Here is a 17464-nt window from a genome sequence, read left to right as displayed (position 1 = left end):
AAAGTATTACACTTGTTCATAGGTCTCGGCAAGGTAATGTAAAAGGGAAAAACAACGAGCCTACCTTTACCTTACCTTTTACCTTACCACAATACAATCACTCTACCCTTACCTTTTACCCTTAGGCAAGGTAAGGTAAAAAGCAACGACCCTATCTTTACCCTACCTTTTACCCTTACCCCATACAAATTACCCGCTTACAGGGTAATTACTGGGGTACTACACATAAAAAAGGTTAATAACGGTAAATGCTATAAGGTAGAACACTTCATTCATATAGAATACTCTCGAATCGGGCGTTGAGGCTGTCGACGACACCGTCCTCCGTAATCTCCTCGTCTAAGTCGTCTTGGTTGATGACGATCTCGCTGCCAGGGGCGAGCACGTTGTGCTTCTTGAGGTGGGCTTTCCACCCCGACGCGTTCGTGTGGGAGGAAAACTATTATCAGCAGTGCACGCAGTGCCGCTTCCCTTGCTGTACATGGGATCACCCTCCATCCAATCGTGTGTGTGCTCCCACGGGAACGCATGCCGCTGCCTCTTTCGATTGCTGTTCGCAGCGACCCCGAAAATGCCGTTGCTGGCATCCTCGACCTCATCCTTGACCTCAAGAACATGGTCCGTCTCCATCTGGTCCGACATCAATGATCGCAATTTAAAATGGAGGCCACGGACTGCGCCACGGAGCTTTTATCGGTAACCAAGGTACCGTATTTACCGCGTAATACTTCGCGCTACCTTTACCATACCCTTTACCTTACCCCTTGGCAGGTCGACACCTTTACCCTTTACATTTACCCTTTTACCAAGTAAAAAGGGTAAATTACCTTACCTTGCTGAGGCCTACTTGTTCACCCGGGAAAGCGTCACCGGGTGTTGAGACTCCTTTTTTCAGGAGGGTCTTGCCAATTTTGGCAGCAGTGCCGTGATGTTCCTAAGTGTGATCCCAATTGAGTAACTTCCAGATGATATTTCAGCATTGGGATGTTTGACCAATGCCAGTTGGCACCACGGTGGGGAGATTTTGATAACCTCGCCTGGTATGCAGGAGGTCACGAGTTCGATCCCGACGCTGACGCCTGTATATTTGGAGTGTACATGTTCTCCCCGTGGTCGCGTGGATTTTTCTCCTCGTCCTCCGGGTTTTCCCTCCACATTTCGAATCAACATGCGTTTAGAGCAGGGGTCCTCAAACTTTTTAAACAGGGGGCCAGTGCTCGCCACCGCAGCCCAATCAGTGCTCACCAGCGCAGCCCAATCAGTGCCCACCACCACAGCCCAATGAGTGCTCACCAGCGCAACCCAATTAGTGCTCACGAGTGCAGCCCAATCAGTGACCATGGGCCGGATAAATGTCCTCGGCGGGCCGCATGTGGCCCGCGGGCCGTAGTTTGAGGACCCCTGGTTTAGAGTATTTGGCTGCTATGAATTTGCACGCAATCAGCCACTTCGTTGAGCTATCATCTGTGGCCAGGTCACTTCAGAATAAGAGCTGTATAGCCAAGTAGCCCTTACCTGGTAAAATAAAAAAACAAGTTCATAATTAAAACCCAGAGTAAATGCAGAAAAGGTGGGGGGTGGGGGGTGAGACCACACAAACTCCACACAGAAAGGGGCCCAAGTCGGAATCAAATCGAGGCCCTTCTTGCCGTGACACACAAATGTTACCACCGTGCCACCCAATCACACTGGTTTAACAGGAGTGTTTTTGGGGATAAATGCGGGTATCTAGCTAACCCTCCCCACCCACCCACCAACAAAGAAAGGAGTTTCACTGCAGTGCTAATGTCTTTGGTTGCTGACCCTTGGCCATGACTGGTGGACGTTGTAGCTCGACAATTGGCGCGTTTCTCAGTAGGGAATGGAAATGGCGCCGCCTGGTGGGAGTTTGTCTGCAATAAAACTAAACTATGAAACTAAACCACCGTTGTTTCTATATTATCTTAGGTCTTTCGGTAAAGTCACGTCGATAGGTTCAAAGAAAATAACAAAAGAACTACGACGTTTCGATCGCAACACAAGCGATCATCATCATCAGGAAAAGGGGGTTAGTTTCTAAAGGCAAACTGTTTATAGAGGTTTTAAATGGGCGTAGCCCAAATGTCAGCAGCATGGGCGGGGCAGCTGATGTTAATGTGAGTGGTGGGCGGTGACGGTGGTGGGTTTTCCACCAATTGAAGGGCTGCCAGGTAAAAATTAGCATGTTAATGTAAGATCGGTGAGCAACCTCCACGGCGAGCACGTTGAGGTGGCTCTATAATGTGAGAGATTATCGTGTTAATGTGAGAGATGAGCATGTTAATGTGAGAGATTAGCATGTTAATGTGAGAGATTAGCATGTTAATGTGAGAGATTAGCATGTTAATGTGAGATATTAGCATGTTAGTGTGAGAGATGAGCGTGTTAATGTGAGAGATGAGCATGTTAATGTGAGAGATTAGCATGTTAATGTGATAGATGAGCATGTTAATGTGATAGATTAGCATGTCAATGGAATAGATTAGCATGTTAATGTGAGAGATTAGCATGTTAATGTGAGAGATGAGCATGTTAATGTGAGAGATGAGCATGTTAATGTGAGAGATTAGCATGTTAATGTGAGAGATTAGCATGTTAATGTGAGAGATTAGCATGTTAATGTGAGAGATTAGCATGTTAATGTGAGAGATTAGCATGTTAATGTAAGAGATGAGCATGTTAATGTGAGAGATTAGCATGTTAATGTGAGAGATTAGCATGTTAATGTGAGAGATTAGCATGTTAACGTGAGAGATTAGCATGTTAATGGAAGATCGCAGATCCGAAAATAACAACTAACATCGGAAGGTGGTAGGATAGGAACATCACAGCCAGTTATGACTTAAACTGGTTGATAACGTCCTTCCAATGATTGCTCAGTTTGTACCCATCTTCTCGGTTGAAATTGTGTCTGTATATATGGATGGCTTCATGAACGAATCTTTGTTGATAGCCAGTGGGTTTGCAAAGTAGTGCGTTTTCATTCCACTCCTGGATGAAGGCCTCCCTTTGGCGCATCGGTCCTCGGAGTTGCTTGACCATATTTCACCGGAAGGTTGTACGTTGACTAAAGCTATAACTGCTCCACCACACGTGCCGTTCTTTGTGAATAACAAGTGCATGGGTAGTATTTAGCCTGACATACGCGGGTAATGCACAGGCTCATATGCACGGGTAGCGCACAAAAGGACCAACGCTTATTTCTTCCGCCGTTGTAGCGTGGCCCAGAGCCAGTTATGGAAATTCCACGTTTCTATGGCGGGGTCGGTCCATACGACAATCAATGTTGACTTATGACCCAAAGAGGTGGAGGCTCACCAGGTGGTGCTCATTTTACCAACCCCGCAGGGATGATGATGATGACGATGATTGATGAAGGCCATGATAGCGATCACAATGATTTTTTTGGTTACGATGGCCCTGGCTCGGAATTGAACTCACGCGCTCACGACCGGGGAGCGTCGCTGCTCACCCACATCCGCAGCCAGATCACACACCTCTAAGTAGAGTAAATTACAGAATCACGTTCTATCCTATAAATGGTTCCTAAGCACTTAATGAGTCCTTTCAAGTGGCAGCTGCAAGTCGCCTGCAGGCACTGGTTTGTGGTGAGTGGTTGAACCTCGGTATCGGGCTTCTCTCTAATGCCTGCAGGGTCATTAGGGGAGGGCTGATTGATGGGCGCCGTCCTTTCTCAAAATACCACCGCTCTCCAGCTCTTTTGCCCGTCCCGGGAAGTTAATTATGATGCACGCGGCGGCTGAGAGGTCGCACGATTTGTGCTGGGGCTGTGACCCCGGTGCTAAGCGGGGGCGCAAAGGGTCACATTGCTTAGATGCCCCGAAACTGGACGTTCTGCTGAAACAATCTGCCAAGGGGGCTCGTGGCCTTTCGATTTAAAGCTTTCGTGACTGCAGGGATTCATCTTCTTGGTTATTTCGGTAAAGTCACGTAGAAGGGAAGTAATAAAATAATAAAAATAAAACATAATAAAATAATTCTCACGACGTTTCGGCCACAACGCAAGCAGCCGTCCCATACATATGCTGAATTCCTCTTGATATGCAAATTATTTTGTCAAGGCGCCCTTTCCCCCCCTTCCAACCCAGCTTAAATATATGCTCCAAGCATGGTGCTGTTTCATTCAGACGCTGTCGCCTCGACAGACCTGGTTTTCACCTGAGGACGGCTGCTTGCGTTGTGGCCGAAACGTCGTGAGAATTATTTTATTATGTTTTATTTTTATTATTTTATTACTTCCCTTCTACGTGACTTTACCGAAAGAACCAAGAAGAAGGCTCGTGGCCGTTAGGATTTTATTAACTCTTTATTCGGCGGCTCTAGCGGCGGGTTCCCAGTTTTTTGGGCCAGAAAACTCTTAAAAACCCAAGCTGGCCCTCCCAGCAAGACAACAAAGTGCAACGGGCCTTGCACAAGAGCAGACATTAGGATGGCAAAATGGAACAAATTGGCGCCGTTCAAGTCATGATTTGGTCGCCCTGCAGTGGGCCGCGCCTTGCGAGACGCGTGTTATTTGTGTTTGTATACAGTTGCACATGCTGTCAGTAGAATGCTGACCCCATAGTATTATATTTTAATTGAAATGGTACGAAGATACTGGGGCTTTTCATAGCGGTGGCGAGATGTTAACTGCCTCGCCTGGTATACAGGAGGTCGGGAGTTCGATCCCGACCTTGAATGCGTGTTGTATATTTGGAGTTTGCGTGTCTCTCTCCCCGTGGTCGCGTGGATTTTTCTCGGGGTTCTCCAGTTTTCCCTCCACATTTATAATCAACATCCCGCATTTAGAGTATTTGGCTGCTATAAACTTCCACATGATAAGCCACTTCGTTGAGCTATCATTTGTGGCCAGGTCGCTTCTGGAAAATAGCTATGTAGCTCAGTGGGCCTTACCTGGTAAAAACATTTTTAGAATCCATGACTATAATTATGGGTGAGTGATACCTGAAACAGTCCTAGCCCTCCATTTCATCATCCGCCACTGACTAGTGTGGTGAAGTATGGTCAAACAACCCCCACACTGACACGGCTCTTCAACCGGCAGTGTATTGGCAAAGGGGCTGCTATACATGCATACAAAACAAAGATAAAGATTCTAGATTTGAAGCTTTCGTGACTGCAAGGATTCATATTCTTGGGTTTTTTCGGTAAAGTCACGTAGGTAAAAAATTTTAATTAATAAAAGTAAAATTATATAAAAATAAAATAAAAATCACGACGTTTCAGAGGCAACACAAGCTTCCGTCTTCAGGTGGAACCGTCACAGCACGCTTGCTGTATCATTTACTTGATTAAAAAAAACAAGAATAAAGATCCCCCTATAGCCTGAACAGAGTGCTGGGGCAAGTGCTGTTAGCGAGTAGCACCTGTGAAAGGTGGCACGGCACACGAGGGAGTGGGTGGGGCCAACACCACGCCCGGCTGCCTTTGTCTCCCTAGTGGCGATGCTTACACACCGCACCAGGTACTCATGAGGCTGAGTCGACCTAGGGGAGTGGCTCAGGACCGATTCAAATAATCGTCACCTGGTGTTGGCTGTGAGCGGGAGTCGAACCCAGGTTCGTAGCGCAGCGCGCTAACCACTTCACTACCGCTCCCAAACATCCATGCTTCCACACACACTTGTATACCGCATCAATTATATATTATTAATTGACATTGTCCAAAGTCCAAAGAATCGCACACACACCGACACACACATACACACCAGGGGGTGTGCTTTGAGTGCACATTGCAGTTTATCAGCACAACAATAGTAAACAACTCTAAAGAAATCCCAGTTCCCTCTGGTAAATAATTGAGTGACTCCCACCTTTGATCTGCTCAGAGAAAAGCACTTCCTGGCAACGTGGAGGGGGGAGTGGGGTTTCAAATCCACATCCTCAGCCGCTCCGAGGCACAGGTGTCATGTGGTCGGCACATGGTTGGAGTAGCAGAGAGGGAAGATCGCATCAAAGCATCCACCTCTCGCAGGGCACAGCTCACCACAAATCTATCGTTGGTGGTCCATGGCCACTGAATCCGCGTCGGGGTTTTCCATTCTCAGGTGACATTTCGGCGCTGAATAATTAGGGGCCGTCCATAAATGACGTCACACACCTAGGGGGGGGGGGGGTCAGACATTTGTGACGATGTGTGACGAAGGGGGGAGGGGGGGGTTGAGAAATGTGACGTCACATAAAATGCGCAACTTTAAATAAATCTAGACAACACGTTCTACTTAATTAAATAGACTTGTTAATAAATGTTTTCTCCTACAACATCAAAGTGCAGCGCCACATTAAATACGCACTACAATGACAATAGTTTAAAGCGATTTGAAGTATGTTTTATTTTGGGGGGGGAGGGGGCAGAGCTTTGTGATGTCATATTTGAGGGGGGGGGGTCTGACTTTTTGTGACGTAGTGTGACGAAGGGGGGGGGGGTAAAAAATCGTCCAAAATAGCGTGACGTCATTTATGGACGGCCCCTTAGAACAGACAGGCAACGTATGATGCTGGTCTCTGTCCAACCGGTTCTCCTGGTGAAGCTGCATGGGCTGCGAAAATAAAACACGCTTCAAATCGCTTTAAACTATTGTCATTGAAGTGCGTATTTAATGTGGCGCTGCCCTCTGATGTTGTAGGAGAAAACATTTATTAAAAAGTCTATTTAATTAAGTAGAACGTGTTGTCTTTATTTATTTAAAGTTGCGCATTTTGATGTGACGTCACATTTCTCACCCCCCCCCCCCCCTCGTCACACATCGTCACAAATGTCTGACCCCCCCACCCAGGTGCGTGACGTCATTTATGGACGGCCCCTTACTGTATTTACATTAAAACGTTGTTTAGTGATACTGGCCCCGATCATCTTGGGACTGGCAATGGAGGGAGGAATACGCATAGCTCATTTTAGCATAATAGCAGATTGACTTTTAATTGCATGCTTAAATATTTATCATGAAATCCTGCATCTTCACCATAGCTGAAGCGTCGCAGTTCACATCGACCAAATTTTTTTCTATCGCTTCCCCGTTACAGCGCACACAAGAGAACACCTTTCGCTCACACAACTTGCTGGGGATGCTTCAGGATGTGATGCAAATTTCTGGCCACAATACCGTTCCCGCATCAATAAGGCAGTCCATATTCTTGGTTCTTTCGGTAAAGTCACGTAGAAGGGAAATAATAAAATAAAAATATATAATATTATTATGTTTTTATATTATTATGCTTTAATATTATTATGTTTTAATATAATTATGTTATTTTTTTATTTTATTTTTTATTTCCCTTATACGTGACTTTACCGAAAGAACCAAGAATATGAATCCCTGCAGTCACGAAAGCTTTAAATCGAAAATGAGGCGGTCGTTTGCTTTTGAATGCTAAGTCGTGACCTCATTGCTGGTTGGCCGGAGTAGCTGGCACACGGCTCGTAAACCACATGCGTGGAGCGAGAAACATCCTGTACGCGACGTATGGAAATATGTTACTGGTAGGAACCTCCTGGTTACACCAGCCCACATGAGATTATTGTGTCTGTCCGTCCGTCGTGCATCCAAAAATGGGAGGGGTGTGGCTGGGTGGAGAGGGGAGGGTGGGGAGGGGCTGGGTGGGGAGGGGAGGGTGGGGAGGGGCTGGGTGGGGAGGGGAGGGTGGGGAGGGGCTGGGTGGGGAGGGGAGGGTGGGGAGGGGCTGGGTGGGGGTGGGAGGGGTGAGGCTGGGTGGGGAGGGGCTGGTCACCCCGTGGTGCCCTTAAACGTTTAACCTACTCACGCCGGCTTGTGCCCGCCCTCACCGTCGGGCATATTTGCGGAATACACCACGCCGCCGTTGACCCTGGCCATTGACTGAGCAACTCAACGTTCCTACCAGCTCCCTCCGCAGGAATGTGTTTCAGAAGCGACCTGGCTATCACGAATGATCGCCCAACGCAGGTGGCAATAAAAATGATCATCCCAGCGAGAATAGAATTCAGAGCTTTGAGCGTGGGAAAAGCGCCATATGAATATCATGCATTATTATTAGTCTAGCAATCCCGGTTCCATCGCTACCGACCACCAAAATAAAGATGAGTAGATGGCACAGAACATCACGGTTCTGCCTTGCCGAAACGTGACTCACAGAAACAAAGTTTGACCGTTTAGCCTCAATAAAAAAACACGACAAAAAACGATTGTATTTACCACGCAAGGGCCAACTGAGCTATGTAGCTCTTTTTCAGAAGTGACATGGCCATCACAAATGATAGCTCAACGAAGTGGCTTATCACGTAGAAATTTAAAGCAGCCAAATACTCTAAATGCACGTTGATTCTAAATGTGGAGGGGAAAAGCCGCAGCATCTGAAGAAAAAACCCACATGACCAATGGGAGAGAGAACACGCAAACTCCGAATATACAGCAGCAGGGGTCAAGGGTCGGGATCGAACCCATGACCTCTTGCATACCAGGCGAGGTATTTAACATGTCACCACCGTTACACCCCACGGGTGTTGGGGCACAAAGCCAGATGAGAGGGGCCTGCTTTGAGCTTTGGGTGGGATTTCAGGCAGACAACCGTTTAACGCCCCCAGATCGCTATCGGAAACTGCCAACATCAGCCTCCGAGGTCACGACGCACACGCGAGCTTTAGGTAACCATCCCTCTACTGAAAGGTTTATCATTGCTTCATTCCACACTTCCGTTTAGCACGGTGCGAAATAAATTCAACATACATATAATGGCTTCGTCAAAATTATGTAATTACTTTCCCTACAATAAAATGATTTTTTTTTCGTGTCTAAATGTGTTTATTTATCAGTTGTCATCATTAGCAATGATCTATTGAACCACTGCTGGCTGAAAACCTCTGAGTCGTCGCCATTATTTATCAGTGCTAATAAAAAAAATGCTTGTTTAACTTAAACATATTACGATACTAAAATGATGATTAGAATATTTCATTAGATTGGCTGATTTGAGCTGTGGGAGATTATAATAATTACCACGATCCTTATTATCAGACGCTTGAGTTGATTTTTGCGTCATTAATAACGATACCATTATCACATCGCAAACAACTCAATGACAAGCATTATAAGTAAATACATAACACATTATTTATCTTCCCCTAAGTGTCTGGATTACAGGTGTGCACAACTCACATGAGCCCCATGTTACATTCTGCCATAGATTCCCATGTAAAATTATCCCATAGACTCCCATGTTAAGTTTTCCCATAGACTCCCATGTTAAGTTCTCACATAGACTCCCATGTTAAATTCTCCCATAGACTCCAATTTTAAATTCTCCCTAACACTAACCCCTAACCCCGACCCTAATCCTAAACCCTAATCCCTAATCCCTAACACCAACCCTAACTAATCCTAACCCCTAAACCTAATCCTAACCCCTAACCCTAACTAACCCCTAACCAAAATCCTAACTAACCCTCACGCTCAACACCTAACCCCTAACCACTAACTACAACCCTAACCCCAACCCTAACTCTAGATAACCCTAACTAACCCTAATCCCTAATCCATAACCCCTAACCCTAACCCTTAACACTAACCTCTAACCATTAACCCCAACCCCTAACACCTAACCCCTAAACCTAATCCTAACCTGTAACCCCTAACACTAACCTCTAACCCTAACCCCTCACTATAACCTCTAACCCCTAACCCTACTCCCTCAACCTAACCGCTAACCCTAACCATAACCCAAACTAACCCCTAACCCTAACTCCTTAACCCCTAACCATAACCCAAACCCTAACCCCTAACCCTAACTCCTTAACCCCTAACCATAACCCAAACCCTAACCCCTAACCATAACCCCCAACCCTAACCAAATTCTCAGGTTTTTTCGGTACGTGACTTTACCGAAAAAACCTGAGAATATGAATCATTGCAGTCACGAAAGCTTCAAATCTAGGACCTAACCAAATTGTTACCGGCATTGGACCTTATACGTGCTGCCACCTGGTGTACATGTGCAGCAGTCGTGCTGCAGGTAATTCACGATGTGGGCTACGTCTTCCATCTCGTGGACGAGTGCAGTATGGGCCAGCACAGGACACCAGCCACGTCGTCGCTGTGAGGGCTGCTCACCGGAGCATTCCCCGGGGCGTTAATCGACGACTCTGCAGCGCCCCGGAGTTCGATCCAAGCGCGGTTCGCCACATTGAACCCACGAACCCCACCGCACAGTGCCACAGCGCTCCTATCGTGTTTGTTGTTGTAACGTTCTGACCCACACAGTGTTGGTGTACGGTGCTTTTCTGCAATATTTTTTTCTGTCTTTTCTTGGATTTTCTGTTTGCACATCGTCACTTTAAGATGTTTTCTTGTTCATGTTTTTGTTTTTTTGTTTGTTGCGGTTGCACCCGATTCAAGAGCCGAATGGCTCACAGGGCTATACCTAATAAATGAAACTTGAAACTTGACTGCACATCTGTGAAAATGAGCTTCATAGCTAATCGGATTCCTCCAGTATAGATACAGTATTAATCCTGATTAACGCGCTATGGCGCAACAGTGTGTCTCAAGGTACCTTGTCAGAACGGAGGCTTTGCCACTTGGATTGGTCACCAGGCGTGGAATGATTTAGCAACTAGAATGAATTATTATGCTCATGATAGATGCATATCATTTTAAGATTGAATACGGTTTTATCAACAGCGTTTGCTCTCCATTGTTCAAGTCGTCACCGACACCACTACCATTCCTCACGGACCTGCGATGTGACAAATATTCTTATTCCTGCTTATGAACGGATTTTATGACTCCATCTCTCTTGGGTGCGTTCTGTCCTTGTGCAACTGTTGCGCCACACGGGGGCGCTGCAGGTGCACCGCGTGGTGGCCACACGGGGGCGCTGCAGTTACAATGCGTAGCCACACGGGGGCGTTGCAGTTACACCTCGTGGTGGCCATACGGGGCGCTGCAGTTGCACCGCGTGGTGGCCACACGGGGGCGCTGCAGGTGTACCGTGTGGTGGCCACACGGAGGCGCTGCAGTTGTACCGCGTGGCCACACGGGGGCGCTGCAGTTGTACCGCGTGGTGGGCACACGGGGGCGCTGCAGTTGTACCGCGTGGTGGGTACACGGGAGCGCTGCAGTTGTACCGTGTGGCCACACGGGGGCGCTGCAGTTGCACCGCGTGGTGACCACACGGGGGCGCTGCAGTTGCACCGCGTGATGGCCACACGGGTGCGCTGCAGTTGCACCGCGTGATGGCCACACGGGGGCGCTGCAGTACCAACTCAGGATCTAATTTCTCTACGCGACATCGCGTCCATGGCGCGCGGCTCGTGTCGCGAGTCTGCGGCGCAGTGACGGCTTGGGTCGCGCTGTCACCAGAGACGCGAGAGGGACTCCACAGTGACGCGGTGGCTGTGCCCGCCGCGTCTCATTACCCAGAATCACGGACCCGACTTCAACACCAAACCCACACAGTGTTCATGTTGGCTAAGTTATTTATCGGGCATCCATGTTGGTTAGGTTATTTAGTGGGCGTCCATTTTGATCAGGTTATTTAGCGGGCCTCCATGTTGGTCAGGTTATTTAGTAGGCGTCCATGTTGGTTAGGTTATTTAGTGGGCGTCCATGCTGGTTAGGTTATTTAGACTGCGAGGCCTCCTCCCAGGATCCAGGTCCCATTCCCACCTCCACCACTAGAGGTCGCGAGACGAGGCCACGTATCGACCCGGCCACGCGGGGCCGGAGGTCATCCCCAAAACGTTGCCGGTACGCGTTGTTATTGTTTAAGAGTTATAGTTATGGACGAATGTGTAGAGTTTGATGTTGACGGTAACCGCTGCCAAGGCAGCTTCAACCCAATAATCTGCAGTCATAGATTCGTCCACCAGAGGGCACTGCAGTGACATGAGCAGGGCCAGGCTCGAACTAATGGAGCAATGTGCTGAACTAGGGTCCCATATTTAACAGAGTTGGTCCCTGCCAATAACATCTGACAGTTCCATCAAGCGAGCCTGACTGCTGATGAGACATTGAGTATGGAAGCTTGTCCAGCCTGTTGCTTTTGTTGAATCAATGCCGCTGATGAGATGCACTCTTGGCAAATTTATCCCATTTCCTCCGAGTTATCTGTAGGTATTGACCATTGATTTTCCCAACTCCTTTTATCTGTGTTTTTGTGTAGAAGAAAAGGAGTTCATTGGCAAATTTGTTCTCGTCTTATCATCCACCATTCCCCACTTAACGTCGTGTGGAAGATATTAATTTATGCGCATGCATTTTAAGTTCAACCACAGTACTTAATTCTGCAATTCCTGATACAAATATTTAACTAAATGGATAAAACCTCCCCTTCTAAGGCATTTGTTCAGTGAAAGTGCCCCCTGCTGCTGCTGCTGCTTTAGCCTGGCTCAATGAGCCCCACGTGTTACCCAGAATCCACCGCGACTCAACATGGCGGCCCCCATGTCAGCGTCAAGGGTGTTCGCCCTCACGCCTCTTCGGGTGAAAACAAAAACATTTTACATGAAATTACATCTTCAATCAGCTGTATCATTAGTTGCCCGTTCGCTCCTTGTTCTCTTACAAGCGGCGATATACAAATCCCGCGAGCTAGCTGCAAGCGCGGTTTGAGTGCGGTGCGCAGCCTTGTAAGGGCCTGTGCTAGTCTAACGCTCTAGTTCAAGCATGGAAACTTAAAAGTCAAAAACTTTACTTTTACACTAAATGCGCCGAGTATAAGAACCAGGCTGTGTTGTTATTTAGACGATACAAAGCGGTTGCCTGTTACAGCATTACCCGGGATGCTGTCCATTCATCTTTTGGTATATGAAGCTATTTGAAGCTAAGCAGGGCCTAGCCTTCATACATTGAAGTTATCGATTTCGAGGCCACTTCGTAAGGCAGTGCAGCGATATAAACTGTTGTATTGTACTTCTATGCTCCCGCCTTCACCAACCCTCCGCAATGACCCTAGCGAGGTGAAGTATGGTCGAGTAACCCACAAGACATGCACAGCGTATGGCGTCACTTCTCATCAGTAGGTTAAATGTCAGTGAATTTGTATTGTTGTGAACGGAATTTTACGGAGATACGGGATGGGAATGCGATTGACTTTGAAGAGTAATAGTGGCAGGCGTTAATACTTTAGCGTTTTGAGTTGTGTACGTGTCGGCGAGGTGAACGTGGTCTGGATGTGCTGCGCGTCGTGTGAGAAGGGTTGAATCCGTGCAGCTTGGTAGCCTGGATACAGGCAGCACTGCTTACCCCCTTGACTGTACTCGTTTGCTGTACCCGTGTCAATTCCCAGGGCATGCTGTGTGCGAAAAGGCAGCCCTTGGCGTTACCCGTGTGCCCACGGGGACTACAGACAAGCGCAGTGTGTCTCAAGGTACCTTGTTAGAACGGAGGCTTTGCCACTTGGCTTGATCACCAGGCGTGGAATGATTTTAGCAACTAGAATGAATTCTTATGCTCATGATAGATGCATATAATTTTAAGATTGAATACGGTTTCATCAACAGCGTTTGCTCTCCACTCTTCCAGTCGTCCCTACACCACTACCATTCCTCACGGACCTGCGATGTTACATATATTCTTATTCCTGCTTATGAACGGATTTTATGACTCCATCTCTCTTGGGTGCGTTCTGCCCTTGGGCTGTTATAATTGTTGACCATTGGCCATCATTCTTTATGACAGTCGTGTCTTGTCCAAGCACAATCTCCGCAATGGTCAATACAATGTACGAACAACGTGGTGTGAACATCAGTACGGGCATGGCAAAGGAGGCTGAAAATGTGGTACTGGCGACACCACTCTCTCAGTTACCATTTCCGGTTCTTCAAAGGTGCCATCTAACATATTGTTACCCAACAATATGGCTGTCTTATTCTTCTATATGTGTAAGAGTGTGCGTGTGTTGGAATACGTGTGCGCGATGTTTGGTCACCTTGCCCTGTAGAGCCAAGCGGGCCGGGTTCGTGTGGGGAAGGGGGATAAGCCCGTGACGTACGAGCAGGCGAACCCACCACACAAGATTGCACACCGCAAGGGATGGCTCTCCCAGCACACGGGTACGCATGCACACACTGCACGCATGAACACGCGCAAATATACACACATACCAGTGCACATTTATGTGCACATGAATATCACCGGATTAAAATGTTGCCTCTTATACAAGTAATTGGGTACAACAGTTCAGACACACACATGCAAGCACTGACATGTGCACACTCACATGTGTACATACGCACACAAAAGCAAACTTTCCATTCTGGTGAGAGCAGGTGACCAATTGCCTCTGAGGTCCCCTAATTTTAATGTTGGAACACAGAGTTCCGATGTTTAATCCAATCAGAGTTTAAATCAGATTTTCAAGCACAACGTTTGGTCATGTTAGCCTGGTAAGAAGAACAATCATTGTGGTTTCATTCACTTTACTTGACTAGGTTCCCATCTGAGGATTAACATATTTTCATTTGGCTCCCAAACCACCAAACCACCTGCGCAGTGTTTCTCAAGGGAGAGACTGCCTGAGGGTGGCTCAGAGAGCAGTGTGCTGAGCTGGTGCCATTGAGATCCTGGCTTTAAATCCAGGCAGATGAAGAGATTCAATCTGTTGTGTGGACCAGAGGCCAATGGAAGGTATCTCAAAGTTAGCTCTGTACTATCCACTTCCATAGGCCGTTTTCTAACGCAACATGTGGATATGTATGCGACTGTATACTTTGTCTCATTGCACAATGCCAATAACACAATTGGGTTAACATTTGTGGGGAAATTTACAATAAAAAGAGGGAACTGCTTTTAGCGAACGTGAATGCCATGTCCCCGTTTATCTCTACTTGTACCGCTGCGTAGCCAACTTGGATGGCGAGGTGGGGGCGGCGGAGCGCTCGATTGAGGACGTGTTCATCCGCCGCTTCATGTACGGCACATTTCACGGCTGCCTGTCGACCGAGGTGGTGGTGAAGAGGCGCGGAAATGTGCTGGTGGTGTGCGCCGTGCTGATAACGAGGCTGCCACCCATGCGCTACTACTTCCTGATCGGCTACACCGAGACGCTACTCTCATTCCTCTACAAGTGCCCCGTCAAGCTGGAAGTGCAGGCAGTGCCACAGAAGGTCGTCTACAAATACCTGTGAAGAGAGTCAATGAAGACACGAAGACACCTGCTAGAGCGGCTGTGTTGAACAAAAAGTCAGTTCTCTTTGGTGACATGGCTGAGCGTAGGCCTCGGCAAGGTAATTGTACCCTTTTTACCGGGTAAAAGGGTAAAGGTGTCGACATGCCAAGGGGTAAGGGTAAAGGGTAGGGTAAAAGGTAGGCTCGTTGCTTTTTACCTTTTACCTTACCTGCTAAAGGGTAAAAGGTAGGGTAGAGGGATTGTATTGTGGTAAGGTAAAAGGTAGGGTAAAGGTAGGCCCGTTGTTTTTACACTTTTACCTTACCTTACCGAGGCCTAGCTGAGCGTGTTTGCCACTTGGAGCAGAGGTTTGTGGAACTCGGTGGCTGCCCTGGTTAATATTTCGGGTGAAGAGGGGGTGTATTACGTGCCTCCATCTTCACAGTGGATGTTAAATATCCCATGTTATTCGAGAAATGTGCTGACATTATTCCGAAGTCACATAGCAAAGTGCCCTCCTACTGGTAGACTGTACACTTGTTGGTAGGTACTGCATTCACCTTACCCATTACAGCTGATTGACCACATCTCAAAATGCTGTACACATTGGGGGGTATGGTAATACATATAACTACGTTTTTTTGGAGTAAAATATTAACAGGCTACTAGGCAGGAGGGAATTGATACAACAGGATAGTGCAGGTGTGAATGAAAACACTTCTTAGACGTGTGCAGTGATCATAGGCAGAGTAGGAAAGTCTTGTCTCAATTTCATCATTGTGCTGCAAATCAGGAATTTTTTTTTCATAACTCAATGAGGTTTTACAAGTTAAATAACTAATTAATACTCGACCAAATATGAAGTAGTACTCGCCTACACTGGAAGCCCAGAGCCAGTTGTAAAACTGCTGTTTCCAGCAGCTGGGGTCGGTATCCCCATAGGACAACCACTGACTTTTCAGAGTGGTGTTCATTTAATCCCCACTGGACATGGGCTGAGATTTCCCCAGCCACAATTTTACCTCTCAACTGTAAATCACCATGTGGCCTGACATGGTATCATCATATTTCTGTAAAACTATATTCTCTAATAAATTGACATCAACCTGCTTGTTTAATGAAACATTGACTGCTTTGTTGAATAAAGGGAGATGCAGCCGAAATAAACGGCTCTTAAATACACACATCGGCTGGGTCATGTGCTCAGACACAATTAAGCTTTTTAATAAGGAAAATGAGGCAACGTGATTTTCAGGAGCTTCACTGTAGCGTTACCGTAGTGACCTAATGAAATCGAATGTAGTCGCACTGCAGTGATAGCATCAGCACACTGACAGCACTCATGTTTGTCTTTAAAGAAGCTTCATTGTTGCTTTGCGGGAATGTGGCAGCTTCGAGAGGCCACCAGCAGCAGATTGACCACGGCTGAAGATGAAGCTTCCAATCAAACTCCTCACGGCCATATTTTTGGTTGCATCTTCCTTCAAGTGAAACCCAACAAAAAATGCATTACTGGCTCATTCATATATTGACTTTACGATAAAAAAATAAAATGTAATAACCAACTTGACAAGTTTATGTTTGAGTTTTTTTTCATTAAAGGGTTTAATTTAGAGGCTCGGTATGAACCTGCAGTGTATATGGACAAGGAATTAGTGCAGGGAAATACTAGAAACTTTGTGAAATCAGCTTCAACCACATTGTTGAGGTCTAAATCAGCAAGACTCGGTTGTGCAGTGGGGATAATGAATTGTGGCATTCAATGCAAACCATGAAAAGTGTAAAAATTTGAGCTCATTGATAGTGACAGATAAATAGAAAAATCAGCCGGGTCTTGAAAGGGCTGTGTAATGCACATCATTACAAATTTGTTTAATGTAGCAGGGTCAAAATACAGAGGAATCTGGACAGCGCAGGCAAGATGTGACTAGATGGAAGGTGACAAAGAATGAACAGGACAGAGTCAACCTATGAACATTTTACACAAGAGCATCGAATAAAAATCTACAAATGTTATATACAGTACATACAAGTATGTCATTGTTTTATATAGAGCTATGCAACAGGAGTGAAAGGTTTACTAAAATTTCAATTGAAAATGTCTTTAGATACAAACAGCAGAAGTTCAAATTGCATATTATAATTGGAGAGTTTGTGGAAAGTGAAATAACCTATTTGAAGAGTTTAGCATTGGAAGTTTGAACTTTAATGCAGTTTTACTAAGGTGGGCTATAATATAGATCAATGTGCATTGTGCATCATGTGCTGTCCCTCCACATTGCCCGAAATGAAAATAAACAAATGCATTTTTTAAGTATTGAAATAATCTCGATCCGTTGAGACTT

General features: G+C 46.5%; 1 protein-coding gene across 2 annotated transcripts; it reads left to right on the top strand.

Annotated features, from left to right (window-relative positions):
• The first annotated feature begins 12389 nt into the window (after positions 1-12389).
• Positions 12390-16684, top strand: MRPS24 (mitochondrial ribosomal protein S24). Of its 2 annotated transcripts, XR_013588150.1 has the most exons (5): positions 12390-12493; positions 13299-13379; positions 13953-14064; positions 14855-15237; positions 16511-16684. XR_013588150.1 is itself a non-coding variant. In XM_078613432.1 (4 exons), exons 1-4 carry the CDS (start codon positions 12443-12445, stop codon positions 15136-15138), a joined length of 528 nt encoding a protein of 175 aa, XP_078469558.1. In that variant the 5' UTR covers positions 12390-12442; the 3' UTR covers positions 15139-16684. The 2 variants fall into 2 exon arrangements, 1 of the variants encoding a protein (XP_078469558.1); XM_078613432.1 differs by having other exon boundaries at positions 14855-16684.
• The last annotated feature ends 780 nt before the right edge of the window (positions 16685-17464 follow it).

Source organism: Lampetra planeri, chromosome 41 (assembly GCF_965212315.1).
Source record: "Lampetra planeri chromosome 41, kcLamPlan1.2.h2, whole genome shotgun sequence".
Classification (NCBI taxonomy): domain Eukaryota; kingdom Metazoa; phylum Chordata; class Hyperoartia; order Petromyzontiformes; family Petromyzontidae; genus Lampetra; species Lampetra planeri.
Note: the sequence above shows the minus strand (reverse complement) of the source record. Positions and strands in the feature narration are given on the sequence as shown.